This window comes from Cimex lectularius, unplaced genomic scaffold (genome assembly GCF_000648675.2).
Source record: "Cimex lectularius strain Harlan isolate CLEC.00 unplaced genomic scaffold, Clec_2.1 scaffold10, whole genome shotgun sequence".
NCBI classification, from domain to species: Eukaryota; Metazoa; Arthropoda; class Insecta; order Hemiptera; family Cimicidae; genus Cimex; species Cimex lectularius.
In genome coordinates this window covers 3,143,495-3,167,105 of record NW_019392665.1, presented here as the reverse complement: position 1 = coordinate 3,167,105, position 23,611 = coordinate 3,143,495, and the positions used below count along the sequence as shown (strand labels likewise).

At 32.9% G+C, this 23,611-nt stretch overlaps 1 protein-coding gene across 3 annotated transcripts in view; it reads right to left on the bottom strand.

Annotated features, from left to right (window-relative positions):
- LOC106667419 (dipeptidase 1-like) overlaps nt 1–23,611 on the bottom strand; it is a 357,350-nt gene that overhangs the window by 57,461 nt on the left and 276,278 nt on the right. For all 3 annotated transcript variants that reach the window (XM_024225054.1, XM_014395364.2, XM_024225055.1), the window contains one exon: nt 7,119–7,284. In XM_024225054.1, the coding sequence (XP_024080822.1) occupies nt 7,119–7,284 (166 nt within the window). The remainder of the gene's footprint in view (nt 1–7,118; nt 7,285–23,611) is intronic.

The window sequence follows — 23,611 nt, the reverse complement described above, 5'->3', positions numbered from 1 at the left end:
TAAATATTAACTTCATTAAAATTGTTCACTTAAGACTTTCGCCAGTTGTACAGTGGACGGGGTCGGAAGGGAAATTCCTCGCCGTCGGGGGATGTTTAATCAGCATAATTTCGGATAATGAACCGGACGGCAGATGGCCGCCCCCGCCGCCCGCGAGTTTATTACTCAGCGGCTTCCATCTTTTTTCCGGAGCGGACGGGGGCGCAAGGACCTTTCAAAGGATGAGACTAGGTCCTGGCAACGGACTGACCATCTCCTATTATAAATTATGTTCTAAAACACTCTGACGTCTCGCGCCTTTTCATTCCTAATCTTTTCCTGGAACGTGTCAGCTCCTTTAAAAAGACTAGAATTATACCTTCAAAGAGAATTTCTAAACCAAAAACATTAGAAATTCGCTGTTAAAGTGTATTTCTTTCGTGCTACTAGAAATAAAATATATGTATGTGTTAGAAATTTTTTTTTTATTATTCAGAAATCGTGAGATGCAATCTGGTGTGTTGTAGGTTTCAGAAAAACATTTTCTTTATCGTGCCAACGTTTCGATCTTTATTGTGATCATCTTCAGGGCCTGGGATTTACAAACATTGTTTACATTCAACACATGTAGAATGTGGAAAAAAGTGAATTTATACAATGCAAAATATATTTTTTAAGTTCAATCGAAGTATTTAGTATTAGTATTACGTTGGCACGATAAATGTTTTTCTGAAACCTACATCACACCAGACCTCTCACGATTTCTGAATAATTATCGATTAACGGTCACTAATCACCATACATTTTTTTAAATTATTTTTTCAAGTGCAATTGTATGAATTTCTTATGATCACAAAATTTTTAAACAAAACTCCTAGCAGGTCTTGAGTCGGTCCGTTGTTCTTTGAAGGGTGAAAGCTTCAAATTGTCAGCCCGATGGATTGGCGTCCCAAACAAGGTACTTCAGGGACTAACAAGACAAAATAACAGAAAAAACATCTTGCCAACTTCGCCGGTTTATTTGAATTAAGCCACTTTCTCGTTTTTCCGACATTTATTTTTAGTTGAAATGGACTAAATGTAGTTTTTTTTATATATTTTATAGGTGTTTTCTGTTTAAAAATGTCAACACGTATTGGGTTCGCTTTACAAAAAAAAATCAAAATAAATGCCCAATTAAAAATGGTATATGTGTTATAAAAGCTTGGTTTGCTAGAAGGTATAAAATATTTTCCAACTGTTGCAAAATGGAGTCGAATGGGAAATGGGAAAGCAAACAGAGAGGAAAAATCCATCCCCTATCTCTTAATAAAGGGGCAACGGGGTGATATTAATATTCTCCTCCCTGCTGGAAATTAGAAAATGCGCCTCTCGGTTAAAACGCCGTCGCATTTGCATAAAACCAGTTGCTTTTTTTTAAGTCAGTTGTTTTGGCCATCTGTTTGTCTTTCGGATGGCGTATTCGAGGAAAGCCGCCTCGGGCCAAGTCGGGCTTTATTGTTAGATAGTACGGCGGAGGAGGAGGTGGGAAGAAAAACGGCCTGGGCGGTGTCACAAATTAAGTTGTCCCTGGAAATTAAGTTACAAAGAAAAAGTCTTCGATCTGCGTTGAACTTAATCAAACCCCTTACATTTCCCGCCACCCTGGATTTTTCCACGTCATTCCATCAAACATTTGCATTATTTATTTAGAAATCGTGAAATGCGGTCTGGTGTGATGTAGGTTTCAGAAAAACATTTTCTTTATCGTGCCAACGTTTCGCGCTTTATTGAGACCATCTTCAGGGCCTGGTATTTACATTTATTAAACACATTTCTCTTGTCCGATAACTTCAAAATAGCTTTCAAAAATTATAAAACAATCCAAACACTTTTTTCCAAAGTTAAAGAACCCACACCAATAACTAACGTAATAAATCTAACGTAATCTACAAGATTAATAGCTGGACAAGAGATTAAAGCAACATATCTATGATTGCAAAAAACCCAAGCAAAAAAGTATTACACACAGAACAAAACAAATATAAACGTAATTTCTTAGAACTAGTTTATATCAACAGAGATAAACACAGCATCAATTACAGAACAGATACTTGTAAACTCAGTCGCAGCTACGCCAATATCATTAATCAAATTCAATACAGATAACATACCTATATCATCGCATTACATTCCACACATCAAATATTTTTCACATAGTCTAATTTCCCAACAGTTTAGCTTTCCTTTTCCTATTTATCCCTTTCTATATAATCCTGAAAGGATAATCTGGCCGAATCATTACCAACACATTTTTTCCCTTCGTCAGCTCTTTTCACCTCAAAGAAGCCGACGCCTTATACAAAAATGTCTTTTTTCTATACCGACTTCCTTCTCCTCCCCTTCAAAATCCAACGTATATAAACACAAAATAGCAAAATCTCACTGGCACGCTCGACACGCAAGAATGGCACAATTACAAAGAAGACAAACACTTTGAGTGAGTAGAAATACTTTGATTGGATATATAAAAAATATATTTTGCATTGTATAAATTCACTTTTCCACATCCAAAATGTAATTGTTGAGATGAGGTTTAGTTGAGGTGGGGTTGAGATGGGGAGTTGATGTCCGAGTCGATCTAGGTCACGATAGCTCAAGTAGTAGAGCAGCGGCGTATGTAGCCGAAGGTCGTGGGTTCGAATCCCTCTGTGCCATTAGCTTTTTTTCATCTCAACTAAAAACCTTAATTAATTGTCATCTATTAATTGGTCAAGCGGACCACGAAAGTAGTGAATTAGTAATTGCTATATGTAATCAATGTTTGTAAATCCCAGGCTCTGAAGATGATCTCAATAAAGATCGAAACGTTGGCGCCATAACGAAAATGTTTTTCTGAAACCTACATCACACCAGACCGCATCTCACGATTTCTAAATAAATATGGATTAACGGTCACTAATCACCACACATTTGCATTATTAATTGAACATAGTTTTCAATTGTTTTTCTAATTAAAATATTACAGCCTTGAATATGGAGGTTAACCTTAAAAAAAATTCTATTTCCACATTTTTTCCGTCACATTTTCTGAAATATATTCTTGATTTTCTAATTCAAAGAATCGGTAAATAGCTTCCTATGAATTTGGGGGATCGTGGGTAAAAATATTGTATTGATGGGCCTGCTGATAGGTCAGACAAGGCTAACTTATATCACTTCCCCAAGAGAGTACAGAAAACAGAGGAATTACCGTCTCCCAGAGAAAGGTGTGGCCTACCCTCAGACTTAAAAAAAAGCGTTATAGCCCAGTAGTAAGTTTACACTTCGATATCTGAAGCATATAAGGGTATGAACTCATCGCAACAACCATAAGGAAAGTAACACAAGTCAAATTTTTTTTCTGTGCTGGGGGAACTATAGAAAAAAATGACACAACTGCAGGTGGCTACATTCACGCTAAAGTAACCTATCTTCGTTCTGGGGAGAGATTTATAGCATTCCTGTGAGAATTTAACAGGAAAAGTGGCACAATTGTGAAATTGACCGACCAATCATTTTAATAAACTCTTTGTGTTTGTCAGAAGATAAATAAATTCATTTTATATAATTTATTTTACCTCTCAAAATCCGTCTCTTTGACTTTAGTTCAAAATGTTATGGATATTGGATCTTCTCTTACACTTTGATAACGGGTAATGAAAAAAATAGTTTGACCTATAATGCTGATAGTTCTGGCTCTTCAGATTTCACTAACAAATCTGGGAAGCATGAAAGCTCAAGTTCAAAGTTGCAGGTCAAAAATGTTACAGAAAGCCAAAACATTGTAAATACTGTATTACCGCAATTGTATTTTATGAACAAAAATTGATTGCATGTTATTAATTAATAGCAGTTTTAGTTATTAGTCTGTGTTTATCCTTCATTGTAAGAGCAAATTAGTACTAATTTTAGAAATATTTTGTTTTTCAATGTTAGAAGTATCGATCACCTTTTCACTCACGAACGCTCTGGATCAAAGTGTTGTCTTGAACAAAAAAGCAAATCTGTTGTTTCTGCCAAGCTTTTGACCTACTTTTAAGGTCAACATCAGGGCCTGTAATAATTTCACATTATGAAAAATTATTGATAAATCAATTGAACAAATATGTTTTCCGTAATGTGAAATTAGTATACGGCCTGATGATGACTTTAAAATAGGTCTAAAACTTGGCAGGAACAGGTGAATTTGCTTTTTGTCATCAAGAGAATACATTGATCTAGAGTATTCGTGAATTATATTATTTTCCTTTCTTTTATTTTAATAACATTTTTAATTATAATATTGTTTTTTTATAATTTTGTAACAACGTTGTGTTTTAAATTTTACATTATTTTATATTTTCTGAATTTTTTCAATGTTTTAATTACATCATTTTTAATCATCATAAAATCTTTATTTTAATAATTAATTTTGTATTTTAAATAGCTAATTAGCCCTGAATCCCACAGGAAACAGCGATGTTGTACGTCCTACATGCATCTGTAAAATGTAAACAATGTTAATAAATCCCACGCCCTGAAGATGATCTCAATAAATATCGAAACGTGGGCACGATAAAGAAAATGTTTTTAAAAACGCATCTCACGATTTCAAAATAATCATTAATTAATGGTCACTAAACACCACACACCAAACATAAACCATAAAAATAAAAGATTTTTGTTTTAATTTGAGAAAAGTGAGAATCAAGGTTTTTGAAGAAACAAATTATTTTATATTTAAATAGATATCACATTAAGAAAAGACATTTTTTTTATATTTAATTGTACATTAATTTTATTTTTAATTTTAATTAATATGGTCGTCTAAAAAGTTAATTATTTTCATTTAAACAATTCTTAAATTAAATAAAGAGAAAATTATTTGTACATTGAATTTTATATAATTTCTAATTTTCACTTTAATACGATCTTCTGTTAAATTAAATTTGATTTAATTTTTAAAATTAATTAATTTTCTTTTAACAGCCTAAATAAAAAAAGATTGTTTTTATGTATTTAATTTGATATCATTTCTAATTTTACTTTGAATTTTCTTATGAAGAGTTACATTATTTTATGTTTTATTTTTTTTTTTAGAAATGCAGGAATTTTATATTACATGTTTACATTTCATTACGTCTCTTGTTTTTATAAGTTATTTGAAGTTAAAAAGTGTTAATTTTAAATTAAAAAAGGTTAATTTGAGATTAAAGAGAGTAAATTTAAAGTTGAAATGATTTCGGAAAAAAACATGTTAATATGAAGAAGTGCATAACACGAAATTGAAAAAAATTAAGTTGATGTTAAAAAGGTTAATATGAAGTTATAGAGAGTTAACTCGGAATTTAAGAAAAGCTTAAATTGAAATTAAAACAGTTAATTTGAAGTCAATAAGAGCTAATTTGAAATTTTAAAAAAGAAAAAAAGGTTAATTTGTAATTTAAAAAGTTGAATTTGACAGAAAAAGCGATAGTAATAATGTACAATTAACATAGAACATTTTCACTCCTAGTGGAAAGGTTAAACATTAATGATAAAGATAAAATATAAATACAGTGCAATATATTTGGCCCGAAAAACACAAAACAAAAAACAAAACAGGAGGAACACCATTGACACAATCAACAAGCAAACAAACAAAAAGAAAAGAGGTCGAGAAACTTGTTGAACAGAGGTTAAGAAAAGATACAAATATATTCAATAAATTACGCAAATTGCACTAAGGGCAAGAAAACACAATTGGAATTGTAGAAAAATTCAATGGGCACAAATATAAAACAAATTAAAAAAAAATGTTTGAAATAATTTGGGGACAGAGACGAAAATTCAAACCAAAATACAAAAAGTAGAAAAACTGGTCACACTTAAAAGTTTATAAATATACGAAAACAACATATTCAACGTGATTAAAAAATGGATTTGAAAAAGCCCAAAATTCCAGGTTTGGAATATTTCACAACGATTATGAACAAACACTTCAGTTACCAGAAAACTCAATTCTTGTTGATGAGGGTGAGAAGCCGAAACTTCTGATTGATCAAAGCAGCGATTATAGGCAGAGAAAATTTGACGGAAAACGACAAAGCAACAAAAATATTTCTTCACTTATGCTTTAGTGGTGAATTGATCAAGTTCAATTAATTACTTTTGACCAACTTTGTTCAATTAAATATTCTTTTTATGTAAAGTCTTGGTTGAGATTAAAAAGAGGAACCACGACATTTGAAAATGGCAAAAAGAGAGAAAATTCGAACGGTTGTAGGTTGAGATGGAGAGTTGGTGTCCGTGAGGATCGAAGTCACGATAGCTCAAGTGGTAGAGCAGCGGCGTATCAAGCCGAAGATCGTAGGTTCGAATCTCACTCATGACAGTGACTTTTTTATCTCAACTAGGACCTTAGATAAAAAGAATAATTAATTGGAATTAATATTATTCTTAAGTGGGCAAATCATACCTTATGAAGGAAGACAATAGGATAATAAATACGTCAGAATTTGTAGAAAGAAGGATGAACATATAAACAAATGTTTTATACGTATTAAATTTTGCTCTGGTTAGAAAATTCATCAAGCTATTAAGGTTTAAAAAACAATGTCGAGAACGGGTTCGAAGCATAATTTTGTTATGAAAAGAAGAAAAAACGATTGTCGGAAGGGCTGTAGTTAGTAATTTTCCTTTTTTGCGGGGAGCGATGTATGGCGTTCCATCGTTAATTTTTAACCTCTCACTGCCTCCTATTGAAAGATAAACTGCCTGTTGCTTTTTTTTATGATTCCTCCGCACACACTCACACACCCGAACAAAAAAAGTTCCTTTCAATCCGTTCCATGGGAAAAGTGTATATGTTCACATGTTTTTAAAAAGAAATCCCCATTGGTCTCATTCGGACGGAAGCCCGTGATCAATAAACAGTGAGGGGTCGCCGGCCGGTCATTTATGTTATTGATGATGTTGTTTTCAAAAAGGAATTTTTTTTTATTGTTATTAAGGCGGCTTAGTGAGATCTGGATGAGAAAAAAGCATTATCATGTCAGCCAATTATAAATAATAAATACTTTTTAAACTTTATGTTAAGTGAGGGTGAAAAAGTTAATTTAGGGATATAAGGGGAGAATTTTATTTTTAAAAAGTCATACCCGTCAATGAGAGGCACTTCGGTGAGAATCCTCCTTACAGTGTCTAGCATTTCAAGGTGTTCTTCTTCCTGCGTGTCACCTTTCGTCAAAAACAGTGCGAGTCCTAGGCCGATGCCGGCCACGACGACGACCATCAGGCAGGCGACGACCCATGGCCGCAGTTCCACTGGAAAAAACAAGCAAAAACAAAGTCCAGTTTAAACGGTAGGTTCTGGGTGAATTAATTGCCGTTGAAGTTGCAGTGCTTAAACCCTTTCAACTAGGGTAAACTAGAAGACGATTTATGTTTCTAAGCATACTTTGATCACGGCGGAACGAGGTCGTCCAAAAGACCTCACCTGTGACCGACTCGTTCGCCAATCCGATTCGGTCCTGCTGGTCCCGTTTCAACTCAAACATTATCGCCTCCATCAGACCCAATTTGGTTTAAATTTTACCCACCCAGTAAATACCACATCCATAGTCTGTAGAAACAATTATCAAAAATGATTAGGAGGACATAGGGAAAAATTAAGAGCTTTTCGAGTAATTCTAATAAAAAGAAACTTATGCCGTTGATTCCAGCTAGGTCACACACCTGCAATGCGGGGTCGTCGCTTTTCACCCCGATGACCCTAATTGGTACAAGGTCCATATGCGGCAAGCCGTATTTCATGAAAAGTGTACCGGTTCAGACAAATTCCCAGCTGTTAATGAAAGAGCGGCCCCATTTTTCACCGTTTGACTAATGGCACCCTTGGGAGAGCCGGGGGGGGGGCTGAGGGTGGATTTTCTCCTTTTAACGAAACGGTTACATGTGTAGACGAGGGAAATGAAGAGTGACTTTGGCAATTCGGGTCGCCACCCCCAATTTCACTTTCCTCTCGACTCCCGTCGAATCGATTATTCCCTTTTCAAGGATATGGAAAGACGTGAAATGAACAAAGGAAAGCTTTTAAAATGCTTTAATCTCTCTGCCGTTTTCAATATAGGTACTTCATTTTCTTTTTGTTTTGACCGTATCAAACTTCATAATGCTACCCAGATTCGAGCCTGCTAAACAAAATAACCGTATCTTATTCTCTCAATCACTATTCCCATATCTCTTTTTCTTTATTTGAAAGTATCAAAATTCAAAATGTTACTTGTATGTAATGAAATGTGCGAAAGGAAACTTAGTCCAAAATTATCTCTTTTGCTATATATTTCTTCAGATCAGCCCGATAAAAAAAAATCGTACCCAAATTCTTGCTCTACACTGCACTCTCTCTTCTTTTTTGCTCTCTCTCTCTCTCTCTTTCTCTCTCTTTTGCTGTCTATCATTATCCATCCATTTATCTCTCTCGCTCTTTCTCTCTATTTATTCTTATTATTCTACCATATTTATTCTTATTATTATTTGCTCTTTTAAGTTTGATGTAATTATATCTGAATTGACCAACTTAAATGTCTTACTAAGCATTTGTTTTGAAATTATTGCTATTTATTCTCTCTCTCTCTCTCTCTCTCTCTCTCTCTCTCTCTTTCTATCTATTTATTCTTATTATTCTACCATCTTTATTCTTATCCGCTAGAGCAATTAATATATTTCAATTAATTAAGGTTTTTAGTTGAGATAAAAAAGTCAGTGTCACGAGCGGGATTCGAACCCACGACTTACGGCTAGATACGCTGCTGCTCTACCACTTGAGCTATCGTGACTTCGATCCACTCGGCCACTAACTTCCGATCTCAACAGCATCTTTTGATTTTTTTTTCCTTTTTGCCATTTTTCTTCTTATTATTTTCCCTTTTCAGTTTGATGTAATTATATCAAAACTGGCCAAATTAATTGTCTTCCTAAGCATGTTTCTGTAATTATTGCTGTTTATTATTGCATTCTCTCTCTCTTTCTCTCTATTTCGTTCTTATTGTTCTACCATCTTTATTCTATTATTATTTCCACTTTTCAGTTTGATGTAATTATATCTCAACTGACCAAATTAATTGTCTTACTAAGCATTTGTTCTGCAATTATTGCTTTTTATTATCGCTCTCTCTCTTTTTCTAGCACATGTTATTATAGGAAAGATAAACGATATCTAATCTTGCGAAATTTTGTAAATAAAACTTTCAATTCAAATCAATTCACTCTTTCTCTCTTTTTCTAATTTACTCTCATACTCTCTCAGATCGGTCCAAGAGTCCTCATTTTTCCAGGTAAAATGAAATCTTCATCAATTATTCTCTCTCTCTCTCTCTCTCTCTCTCTCTCTCTCTCTTTCCCCTCTCACTCTTTCCGAATAAATAAGTCAAACCGCATTCATTGTATTGGACAAATCTTTTTGCGTATTCACTACGACTATTTCTCCTAGGAATGTCTGAAAAATGAAGTGTATTCGAACATTTTGTCGAAATCAGTACAAAAATTAAAAGAATGAATCATTGCTGCTGGTCAAAACGTCAAACCAATGTTCCCTCAGACACAACCCTCAGCAACGATTTGTTTGCAAAATAGTTTCAGCAGCTACTATGTGAAAAGTTGAGTAATATTTTTTTAAAAAATTTCATTTATGTTACGACACGTTATATCGTTGTGTACGGTTCAAAAAATGCCAGTGGCCACGGGGGGTATCGAACCCAATCGATAACGAGGTCTACAAGAGTCTGGATACGACAACCTGTGTAAACTTTAAACAAACGAAACTTCGTTAATTTTCAACCAATTCTCGAGTTTTGTGTTATTTTTTAGAAATAATTTAACTTCATAAATACAAGAGAGAAATATGATGTCATATAAAATAGACGGTAATTTCAGAAAATACCATGTACCAATATTACAGAATTTATTACGCTTTCAATTTCTACGCTGAAATTTTGGTGAAGATCACCATTTAAAAATTTGTTGAAACTATTCTTGATTTGAAGAAAGCGGGATGTGAAATTATATTTCAGACCACATCTATATCACATATATGTCTACAATTTTTAGAAAAATTCGTTGTCCTTCGTATCACATTTATGTTATTTATGAATATATATTGAATGTTCACTGAGATTGAAAAACAAATGATATTTAGAAAAACTAATATAACCGTCGTAACACGGCTTCGAGTGAGATTCGAATCGCCACGATGTAATAAGAAACCGATGAGCTAAAGGGAAAAAGGTAGGCGTGAATACAATCCGGCGTTAGGGGCTTAATCACTTTTTGAATTGTTTGTTGTGCGACATCCGGAAGAGGTAATTGCCTTTTGATTCAAATGTGAACAAGTGCAGCACCAGTTGGGGCGAAAAAGTGGATCTGGAGGGCGAGACCTAAATGAGACAAATTGATACCACTTCTGAGCAATAGTCCGGCTCACGGATTTAATCAACGATTAGCAGGGCGGGACTCGAGGGATGAAATTAATTCCTACGGAAGTTGAGGCAAGTAAAGAGGCCAATTTTCCCCCAAAAAATGGATAAATTGTGAATATTCACTTTATCTTTATAATATTTGGAAAATTTATTAAAAAAACGCGTGTGTTTTTAAACAGATTTTGAAAAGACTAAAGTAATATATTATGAAATTTCCCTACGTCGACTGCAGGGTAATGCATTTGTAAATTTTTCGTAACAGATCATTTTGGTCTGTATACCCTCAATGTTTTGATATTTCAGGTAAGTTTTGGGTTCGTATTGGTCACCTTTCTTATAACCTGGCAGGTCCAAAACAGCAAAACTAGGTAAGCAGAAATGATCAATAATCATCAATTGAAAGAAATAAAACAAATATTTTGACAAAATGTAACTTATTTTTTCTCATGCCTGATCAAAATATAAACAATAACCTTACAATTTACTAAATTCACATTAAAATCAAGAGAATTGGTACCAAGTCAATCGTTAGAAATGATCATGTTATAGCTAAGAACACTAATTGACGCCGGAGGCACATACTTGATATAAAGTTGGGAGAAAATCAAAAGGAAATTCACCCAGCTTTACATAGACAAGCGGATTGTTCAATTGCGAACATCGTCTTACAATTTGCATTCGAACGAGAATGACTACAAATGAGACACGTGTGTGTATTGAATTCTGTCCCAAAATATACATTTATTTTTAATTATAATTAGAAAAATAGTGCAAACAATGCCACTCATGTTTTTGTAAGATTTTAAGAAAGTGCTGCCGTTTTTATATTTTATATAATACATTGTTTATCGTATATTTTATTTAAAGAAAGTAATTTTACGACAATTAAAAACTTTATAAGTTAACAACTGAATTTATTAACCAATTCGTTACTGTGTTACAGAAATGTAATGATATTCTGATAACCCTGAAAAATTTAAATGATTTTTTTAAGTACAGTAAATAAAATAATTGAAAAATATGTGTATAACATAACACTAACCCTATTTTTGACTATACGAATTTAAGATTAGTTTACATATTTTCTTTTAAATATGAATATTTTCTTCTTTCTTTTTTCGGGTCTACCAGCGATTCAAAAAATTATTCTTTCCTAATTATTCAAAACATACACGCTGGTTTCCGGATGTGATTAGATATAATGCAATCAATAGACGTAGCGATGCTTTAAGGATCAATTCGTCTGTACGATCTCCTCCAGATCAATTCCTCTCGTACCACACAATCCCATAAGTCAGAAATAATTAGAGCAGTAATTGATACGCAACGCTGTTCCCTCGCATATCAGAGAGTTTAACATTTCTGACAATCCACTATGACATCAAACAAAAGCCTTAGGATTGGTCTACTTCTAATTCTATGAACCGTTTGGTTTTAGTTATATTTCGAATAGAATTATTATGACGTTAATCACTGGACTCTTTTTGTATTTTAAATTCGTTTAATTCTTTATTTAACCTGTAGATTTTATTGAGCAATACATAAATAGTGTGTGTGTGTGTGTGTGTGTGTGTGTGTGTGTGTGTGTGTGTGTGTGAGAGAGAGAGAGAGAGAGAGAGAGAGAGAGAGAGAAAATACATAGGCAATCAGTAAAACAACGGTCAAGGCGCACTAATTCACGGCGCTTTGTGATACAGTTCTGCAACACACGCCTGCTATGCCAAACTGTATCGTAAACGCCGTATACATAAAAACCGCCAGAATTCAACCAAATAATATCTTAATTAAAAAAAAAAAAAAAAAACGAAAAAAAACCAACTTATTTTTGTTTGGTGCTGGAGTATTCTGTTGTTTTGATTGACACATCGTTACTATTCGTGCTACATAGTTACTGAAGTGTGGTAAAAGTTGAACGAAACAATCGCAAAAAGAAAGAAAGGCTTATGCACCCCGGGTTAAAAATAATAAAAGAAACTTGTAAAATCTCATCCAGGGAAACAAAAACTCTTGGTCCCAACAGGCAAGAATTGTGGGAAATAAAATCCTACATACTGACCACATAACATCATACTTACCTTTAAAAAAAAGGGGAAAATCGCGGTAGAAACCTGCCTACTCAATAAATTAGCAAAAACGTCGAAACTAATCTTATGGAACTGCAAAGTGTCACATTAAAAATAATATAATCACTTTAAAAAAAGCAAAAAGACCATTAATAGTGAATGGGTATGAATATAGTGAAGAGTCTATTGAACACTAGTTTAGAATTTTAAAAAATAAACCATTATGTTCTGATTTGCTTTAAGATCCGGATTAGGTTTTATTCCTCATTGTTCAGAAATATATCGGAAATGGAACAATGAAACGCCATGAGAAACCCGTTTATAGGGAATCTTTTGTTCACCATTTCCAGCTTCCAAAATCGTTCTACTCGCTTTGAACACTTTTCATCCGGGCCCTCACACGTCTATTGTACCATATAATATACAGTTTTTTTTACAAATTACCCGAGTTTATGACTCCTTTAATTATTTTATCTTCCTAAACCCTTTAGTGTTGAATTATAACTTAAAGCACGAATTAACTAAAAAATCACAAATATAATACACATTAAATATAAATTCATTAGTATCATCATTTTTTTAACGCTCCTGAGCTTATTTTTGACTAGCCAGTTTCAGCATTTTCGTACACATACCTTCAAGTTCATTTTGGTTTTGGCGCTTGCTTTACATGCTTTTGGGTGGTTTCTCGGTTAAAGATATCGGGTTAAGGTTAAAGCCTTTTTAGCATTTTAGAAAACTCGTTTTACACTACCCAACATAAACAAATCCCCAAAAAATGAACTCAGAAGGTTTCTAGTGAAGTTCCACTGTAAAACCAAATATTAGTTTCTGAACAATGGAATAGATCCCATTGAAATGTCATATTGACAATTTTTTGCCAAAATTACATATTTTTATGACGCTTTTGTGTCTTTCCCGAAAAATCACATTTTCAAGCATAAAAATATAGTTTTATCTAAATGTTCTTTACCAATTTTGATAATTAATTTTTATAATCAGTATGTAGACATTTCAGAACAATTAGGAGTAAAGAATTATAAAAATAATATATAGTTTATAGATAAAAATATTATATTTTCCAAAAATTGACCTTTTTTAAAACTTTAAACTTCTTTTTAACTGAAACTAATAATGAACGTTTTGGCAGCCAAAACTATTTACTACACATTTATAATCGATCATATACAGTTTTAGACAAATTGATAATACATGTTTTGAAAATATTACACATTTTCCTTGTTTTTTAAGGTCTGATTTGTATTGTTTCCATTTAAATTTAGTTCTAATCAGTTAGGATAAATTTTCCTATTATTACTCCTACTATTTTGTCGTGTCTTATTTTATAGTAGAGTAAAATTAGATAAAATTTTTAATAGTTGGCAACCATGGGTAAAATAACCGGATAGAGTTTATATTTCTAATGAACGGAGTTTGATCTCAATCACATTAAATAAAATTATAATTTTATTATAATTGATCCGATAGGTTTCATTTTGTAAATAATTTAAGTAATTTTGTAATTTATTAATAATAGTTTTAAAGTTTTGAAAAAGTGAATATATTTTTTGAAAAGTTTGACAATAGATTAAGTTTTTTTTAAATTTCCTGGTTTTTAAATAAATTCCTGATGGTTATTCACTGCAATAATGTTTGTTTAAAGAAATACACATTTATTGCTTTTTTCGGACCATTTTAAAAATTGTACGATTTAAATAGCATCACAAAACCATGAATATATTGAAACTAACATAAATTGTTTAAATTTTTTCTGTTTGACATATAGTAAATTATTTGCAGGAATTATTGATTTATATACATGTATATTTTTACAAGATGTATCTGGGAAGTGTGAATATAATTTGTTGAAAATATTTTGTAATGACAGAAAATCATAAGTGAACATCAACTAGAGATATATTAAAAAGAGTTAGAGAGAATTGAATGTGCCTTTTATATGCAATCTCTTTTATACAGGAGGCGAATAAAATTGCTATTTACTTTTAGATTCAATATTAGAAAATATATGAAAAAACAGGTCCGGTGTCTCCCAGTTTCACGTAAAGGATATTGACACGCTCGTGTAACAGAGAAGGCTTTCAGTCCGTGATGGGGGGAAAAAAAGAGAGGAGAGTGAAAAAATCATAAATATGAAACAGTAGTTGCCGTGTCGAGTTGAATTAATGACGTGACGGGTGAAATGTCCGAGGGCGAATTTTCCACAGCAAGGGCTCATCAGCGGTACACCCGTGGCAGACACACTTTCCGTCCCCGTCCCCATTTCCAGCCGCCCTGGTTTACAAATGACACAATTACCATTACACATAACTCGGCAGCCTTCTCGCAATTTCAACCCGCTCAGGTTGACGTCCTCAAATGGATTCAATTATATATGACGAGGCATGAGAATGGGGTGATAAAAAAAATATAACAGGCAGTTTTACTCTTGAAATTCAACAAGAAATTAGAGAAGTTATTAAAAAATGAATTCAACGATGTATCAGCTTTTAACGAGCTTAATCTTTCTCTACTGCACAAGATTCATGTTTCTTCTATTTGACATCAACAAACAATAAAATATAAAAGTATAAAATTGTGATAAAATAACAATTTGTTCTAGTGCTCTGAATTTAGCAAGTTAGGCAAAATAAAATATAGCAAGTAAAGAATAATATTTTAAAAATCACCGAATTAAAACTTCCCAAATATGTACCAAAATAACTCACAGACTATTTTCATGAATTTTAATCCGTAACAACTAACGTGATTCTATTAAAAAAATACCGATAACTGGCATACAATAAAAATGATATAATGAACAACAAACTAATAGTTTCATAAAAATTCAATATTAATATACAAATTGTTATAAGTCTCAACCATTTTATATATCTTTATTTTATTTATTTTATTACTATTTAATTAATTACTATTTAAATTTGTATTTAGTATTTACTTGATTTCTATTTTTAATTAACTTTAGAGTTAATTAAATTGGCCTAAATCGGTTTGGAGATTCAGTTAAAATTTATTTCATTTTAATCTACTATAAAATAAAATAGGTAAGAAAAGGCAAGCTTTGAGGTAAACACCTCTGAACTGATTTTAACAAAATTTAAAATAATTCAAGACCAATCAGACGATAAGAAAATATATTTACGATTTTCTCGAAAAGGGTTTAGTCAATTTAACTAAAATTTTATATGCAAGTTTATAAATGTAATAGAAATACTGTGGGGTTACAGCAAATGTTTCTAAATTAAGTGTTTTTAATTTGGTAGAAATCTGATTTTTTTTAAAAGTAAATATTTTCAAAATTGAAATTTTTTTCTCTTCGAACATGTCACAATGATCTTAGCAGTTAAGCGATAATAAAAAACATTACGTTTAAAATTCCTTACGCAAACCTATTATAAAATCTCTACGTAATGATTATAACAATTGTTGATAGCATTCAGAAAATGGACATTTTTATGTGGAAAAATGATTTTTCAGGAGTAGCAACTGCCATAAAAAGATGTAGGAACAAAAAATCATCAATATGATATTTCAGCAGAATTTTAAATTCTATTCCTTTGTTTAGAAAACAAGTAACTCGATTTTTGTAGATTTTCACTAGAGGCTTTTCCGCATCATTTTTTTGTCTCATAGTCGTTTATTTTCTGTTGAAGTGAGAACTGTAAAACGTATTTTCCAAAAGACAAAACTCTGTATCGGAATCCATTATCTTTAGTCAAGAAGCCGCCAATGAAGAACAGAAACCAAACACTAAAGTTAAAAAGAAGATGGAGGAACAATCTGAAGGTGTACAGGAATTACTAATTCAAAAGGATACTCTTTTTAGATACTCCCTTCTTTCGAAGCAACCTAACAATCTTCCGAAGCAACTCAACATTAAAAAACCCATCATTCAGTGAAAGCACCGTTAAATGCAAAAAAGTCTGAAGTCTCGTCTGCTTTACCCGACTTGGGTCAAAAAGTTTACTTTTTTCTGAAAATTTCATATGTTCTGAATATCCATTTGTGAGATAACAGGAGCAATAACTTTTGTAGCGGTCACTGACAAAGCAATTCAAACTTTAGGGGATTTCCTTCAAATCTCTTTGTCAAATTCCGCAAACTTAAACATCAACTTCAATAAATTTCCTTTACTTTTATTTACAAATTTGATGTTATATAATTATTAAATAAACTAAGTTCCTTACTTCTTTGCACAGACGGAATTCACATTAAAACCGAGCAAATGCCTCCAGACCGATTGCAATGCAATTAAAACGAAATCTTGATCAAACAATAATATTTTTACTCGTTAATTTTTGATTATCAACTAGTGAGATATAACTTTTTCTAGAAGCCTCGCAAAACGATTACTAGACACTTAGGCGGATTACTTTAAGCGTTTTTAACAAGATTTTATTAATAGTTTTAAATTAATTAAGGTTTTGGTTGCGATAAAAAAGTCAGCGTCACAAGCGAGATTCGAACCCACGACCTTCGGCTAAATACGCCGCTGCTCTACCACTTGAGTATCGTGACTTCGATCCACTCGGACACTAACTTCCCATCTTAACCCTACCTTTTGAAAAATGGCAAAAAGGAAGGAAAATTAAAAAAGGGTTGAGATGAGCTCAAGTGGTAGAGCAGCGGCGAATTTAACCGAAGGTTGTGGGTTCGAATCCCTCTTGTGACACTGACTTTTTTATCTCAACCAAAACCTTAATTAATTGAAAAGAATTTATTTGGTCAAGCGGACGACAAAACCTAATAAAATAGTTTTAAAGTTGGAAACTTAAACGATTCTGCCGAATTTCATTTTATGAGTATCATTTGGCGAATGATTAAAGTGAAATGTTGCTCTGAAGTTTTTTCTTGGTTAAGACGCAGAATAAACGTTTATTTTGACGGGCTACATTTCAGTAAAATTTGTGATTCTTAGGATAGTTTAATGTCGATAAAATGTAAATATGGTACGAGTAATATACACTTTTTCAATAAAACCATCGAGCTTAGGTTAAATCATTTTCTCTCATAACAGACTTAGGTTTTTTTAGCAGCTTGTGGATTTGTTTAACCAGAGAAAAAGTTTATTTTATGTATTGTTGGCTTTTGATGTTAAAGAGCGTCTTAGAACCGCTGGTGCTGAAATTAATTGATTTTTTGCGTTGGCAACTCTAGAAAATCTAACGTTTCACGCGGGTAGGATCCTTTCAATTAATCCGAGGGATTTATGAGAATCCCCTCGAGGAGAGGAGGAGATAAAAAGCGTTCTCGTAAAGACGTTGAGTTAACCGGGTTTGCCATCGGAGGAGGCTTCCCTTCGAGTTCGTTAGCCGTACTGTTTACACCTCGGCTAAGGGGACGCGCGAACGTTATTTATTCCCCCTTTCACTTCCCCTAACGACCAAAAAGAAAAAAAAAAGTCGCCCCCGGAGGATATTACCCAGTTATTAGAGTAAGGGTCGGACCGGAATATTGGGGTCGTGGGGCCGAAGGGGGTTCCCCGAGCTCAATTTATGCCCCAACTTGCGGGGAGGTTTCGCCCCCCTGGAAGAGCTGCCTGAGTTTTGTGCTATTAGCAAAGTTTTGCAGCCCCTTCCTTCCACCTAACCAATCCCCTGCTACAAACAACGCACGGCTATTGCTTCAAGAACGTAGATAACCGCTCGTTAGGGCTCTATTAATTTGTCCGCTCTGGAACCCATCTGCCTCCCCCCCCGTAGGGATAACTTTCTGGCGCTTAATGCCGGCCACCCTCCTCCAATTGTATTTACTGCTCTCCAGAGTAATCAGACCCTAATCAGGTTGATTACCAGGGTCTGCCCGTCTTTAGATACAAGTCTGAGGACGTCTCAAAATCGTTCTTCAGCTTCTCACTGATGGTTAAGTCTTCTTAAAGACCGATTAAAGAAAGAGCTTATCTGCAGAGCAATGACATGGCCAGTCTACACCAAACCTGCTAAGTCCATTGGCGCAAGAATTAAATTCGTAAATCTCATCGTGACCGTTAATTGATGATTATTTTGAGGTTGTGAGATGCGGTTTGGTGTGTCGCAGGTTTTAGAAAAACATTTCGCGCCAACGTTTCGATCTTTATTGAGATCATCTTCAGGGCTTGGGATTTATAAATATTGTTAAAATTGTACAACTACATGTAAGATGTAAAAAAATGAATTTATACAGTGCTAGAAAATTTAAGAATAAAAAAAATGTTTTCTTACAATGCTAGAAGATTTTAGATTAAAACAATAAATTTATAAAATGCTCGAAAATTTTAGTTTAAAAAAAAATTTTTTTTTACAATGTTTGAAAATTTTAGATTAAAAAATCATTTTTTTAGATAATCTAAAATTTTCTAGCATTCTACAAATTTATTCATTTTTTTCTTAATTTAAAATTTTCTAGCATTGAATAAATCCATTTTTTATCTAAAATTTTCTAGCATTGTATGAACACATTTTTTTGCTCAAATATTTTCTAGCATTGTATAAATTTATTTTTTAATCTAAAATTTTCTATCATTGTAAAAATTACTTTTTTTTAATCTAAAATTTTCCAGCATTGTATAAAATTATTTATTTATTTTTTAATTTTTTTAATCTATAATTTGCTAGCATTGTATAAATTCAATTTTTTTAATCTAAAATTTTACAGAATTGTATGAACAAATTTTTTTACTCTAAAATTTTCTAGCATTGTATAAATTTATTCATTTATTAATCTAAAATTTTCTATCATTGTAAAAATTAATATTTTTTAATCTAAAATTTTCCAGCATTGTATAAAATTATTTATTTATTTTTTAATTTTTTTAATCTAAAATTTTCTAGCATTGTATAAATTCAATTTTTTTAATCTAAAATTTTACAGAATTGTATGAACAAATTTTTTTACTCTAAAATTTTCTAGCATTGTATAAATTTATTCATTTATTAATCTAAAATTTTCTATCATTGTAAAATTTAATATTTTTTAATCTAAAATTTTCTAACATTGTATAAATTCATTTTTTCACGTCCTACATATATTTGTAAAATTTAAACAATGTTTATAAATCCCAGGCCCTGAAGATGATTTCAATAAAGATCGAAACGTTGGCACGACAAAGAAAATGTTTTTCTCATACCTACGTCACACCAGACCGCTCTCACAACCTCCATATAATCATTTACGTAATAAAGGCCAAAAATCCGAAATTCATTTTCGATGTATTTACGTGTTGTCAAAGAAAACCACCCTGTTGAGCCGTTTGGCGTTAGTATTAATCTCATAAATCTCATAGTTAAAGAAATAAACTGAAAAAATTTATTTTTCTCGACTTTTGGTACTTGTTTTTCATGTAAACACCCCACTCAGCCGATTGGCGCAAGTATTAAGTTCCTAAATCTCCTTGTTTACGAGATAAACGCACTTACAAAATAAAACGTTTTATCGTCGTATTTGTACTTGCCTTTAAAAAAATAAATGTATGGCCCTGCTGAGTGGTTTGGAGCAATATTTAAGTTCCTAAACCTCGTAGTTTATTAGGTAACGACAAGATGGTAAATGTGTCAGTGGGTTGTGTGTGGCGAGTGTTCAAATGTCGGTCCAACATATATCTATTGTGTAAAGAATACTATAATTAAATGACAAAGAATCTAATGCGTTGCCGAAGCAGCTTTAGTGGACTGATCACTGTAAGCTGTTTACCACAAGATTCCGAAGTCTCAATATAAAAACATAACAGTCGAAAAAATGCTGGAGAAACATCATTGGCTATCTTCAATCAACACATCAACTACAACATTATGGTTCCTTACAATAAAGAAAAGGATAGAACGAAAATTGCTGTTTACCGCCTCACGGAAAAGGTGTGCTCTGCTCTCCGACGTGTCCATGTGATTTATTTTCACCCCAGAGTTTCGTATTTATACGGACTTCAAACTTGACTGTCCGTATTGATAAGTCGGCTTAGAAACAAAAAGCGCATATTTAACCTTTAAAACAAACGGGTTGGATGTTTTTATGGGCAAACATTTTTCATCTTCCATTACTCCGTATTTAGATCTCAAAGTTTGTCGTACTTTAGAGTTTTTACGTTTGATTATATAAATGAAAATTTAATGAGCTTTGAGAGTTGAGAATCTAAAATACTTACTCGAAAATTTAAAGTAATTAATAAATCGCTATATAGATCCCGAAAAAAGTGATGATATAACTTTTCTTGAAGAAATTCATAAATCTCCTCTTCCCCATTCACTTTCATTCCTTTTCAGTTTCAAATAAATTAAGCTTACATTAAACAGTCAGAAGTCAAATATATATATTATTAAATAATTTTATACATTTCAGATTACGGCGCGACGGGTCTATCAAGCCGAACGACCTCGCTGCGTTGCGGGTACGGTAGCTTTTGGCGCCGTGATTTACAGATAAAACCTATTGCATTAAAATAATATTTGTTAAAATTAAATTTTGCTTTTACTATCCTATTTATTTGTCTATACATGTTTTTCCTTGTCATATATTTTTGAAACATTTTATAAATGTAACTTGCTCTATTATAATTCCTTTATTTGGAATTATTTACGTGTAAATATCTGTTGTATCAACCTGCGTCAGTTATTCTCTTTCAGTTTCTCTTTGCATTTTCTTTTATTAGTTACTAAATTTATTTTAAACCATCGATCATTTTATTCAAATACGAAATTTTTCACAGCTGACAGTTGATATGACAGTGTATTTGTTTTGTCTCCATGTCAATCATGTTGATGAAATATTCCAAATGTTAAATTTTGAGCGTGGCCAGTTGGCACGTTTGCACTGCTACCTTTTAACCATCAGAGTCGGATTTATTGCCGTCAAAAACGGGCAGATCGCAGAATAAAAATTGTAGCGACAGTCACAAAGTAAATATGCGATTTATATTCAACGGGGATCTTCCCGAGGGCCGAAATTCCTAGTGCATCCACCCCAGCCTATATTCATCAAAATGTAAATAAGCTCCCGAGATTAAGCCGTGGGGCCGTCGAAAGTTGGCAGGGCCTACGTCGTTAATTGCCTCTAAATTCCTCGGCGATCGACTAATTTTTTGTTATTATTTTTCGGCCAATTAGGCGCAGTGGAATTTTTTTTCTTAAATTAGAACCGCGTCATCAGACAGTTTTATTTAAAGCAATTTAACCAACAACGCAATGATTTTTTTAAATAGTTAATGTAATCTATAAAGGAAATCTTTCGAGGAAACAGCCTAATCGAGATCTTTTGAATGGTTTAACAACTCTCCAAAGTCAACTGAACCACACGCTTCTACAAGCGAATAAATAAACAAAATTTAAAGAAGTTTAATCAGAGGTAAGGTTTGTGGTTAAACTTAAATAAAAGACGCCCCGAAGGCCCAGACTGTTTTATCAACTTGGGAAATTCAATCTGAAAGACAAAAGAACATTGCAGTGAATCCGGCGTCTTTAGAATACAGTTTTGCAAAACAGGCAAGTCTTGCAGGACTGTATCGTAAAACGCCCTTCAGACAACACACGTTCTCTTTGGACAGTTTAAGTGTTTTGATTGATATTTTTATCTCATGGACAGCGCACACACTGCACTATGAAAACTATGAGAACCCGCATTAGCCCTCACAACGTTTATCTCTCGATGGAGTCCACGGGCACTTTACATTCTACACGTTTATTATTTAATCGTTTCGTATGTGCATAAATTATTTTATAAAGGAGTACAAAAAAACCAATAAGTATCTTTTGAACCCGAGTATAACTTTCGTGTCGAATGGTATGCCTACTCTCTGTAGAGACCCAAGACCTCTCAAATAGCTGACATAGATCGAGCAATATTTCTCGGCGGTGTGAAATATGGAGCTTTTTATTGCAAGCGCTGCTTAAGTACTGATACTGTCTGTACAAGTGAAAAAAGAAAATATCTAGGTTTTGATTAAGACGATGCAGTTGGTGAATTGTCTTTATTGAAAAACCAAAAGGCAATAATGCGGAGGCAATCCGGGTTTCTTCAGTCGGATGAGCAAAAACGTTTTTCCCATTAGCCGGAATGTCGGAAGTAGGCGCGGAATCGTTGGGCCGAAGTCGGAAACCGGCTCAACTGCCCAATCAAGGCGAACATTTCGAAAACCGTTTGGAAATTGTCTCGCAGAAACCTATTAAAACGGAGCCCGGATTGTCTCGGGTTCTGATAAAAAGGAATTCAACTGTTGCCAGAGCGGTGATAAAACGGCAAAATAGGAGGGCAATTAAGATAATAACCCCGGGTCCTTAGGCGTAATTATTCAAGGATGTTCCGCCAGTCCCATAAAACAACCGTCTTAACGGCCCGGTCGGAGGGTCAGCGAGGGAAGTCACTGGCCTCTATATAACGCACTCACTTTTCTTTTATACGGGATAATTTAATGGAACGGGCCGTTTCGACGCCACCGCCCTTTCTACAAATACTTTTCTTCTGTCTAAAAATAAAAGAATCTCCATAAACGACTATACAACCAGCATTAAAATATTCTGATAAATCTTACTTTTATAGGCTACGATTTCAATTCAGCAGTAGCATTATGCTATAAAATTCAAAAATAATAAACCCCACAAGAAAAAAAACCAAAGTTCAAAGACTCTAAGTTGCAATACTCTTCAAACTATTAAAAAAAATGAAACAAAATCAAACATGCTCTAGATAGACTAGATAAAACACTAGTTTAAAAAGGCACTCTGAAAAAATATCCCTTCAAATGATAAAAGTAAAAATATAGTGGAATCTTTGATAATCTATTTAAGTAATATCTCTGTTTACAGGACAATCACGGGTCGCACAAAAAATGAATTTCCTATGTATTTAACACTTAGGATGCATCTGAGTAGTGGACTGACAAAATTAATTTCTATAATTTTTGTCAGGTATCATAAAAAATTTCTGAGTATTGAAATGTCCTCTAATTTTGATTGGTTGATTCATTGAAACATACATTCAATCTTTTTTTATATAAATATTGTTTTCATTTCATGATTTCAGTTTAAGTTCAATTTTGTCTCATGTGAATATGGCTCCTGTCAAAAATTGACTTCAAAAGAAAAAAAAATATTCTTAGCAAATTTTTTGTAGACTTGGTGTGTCATTAGC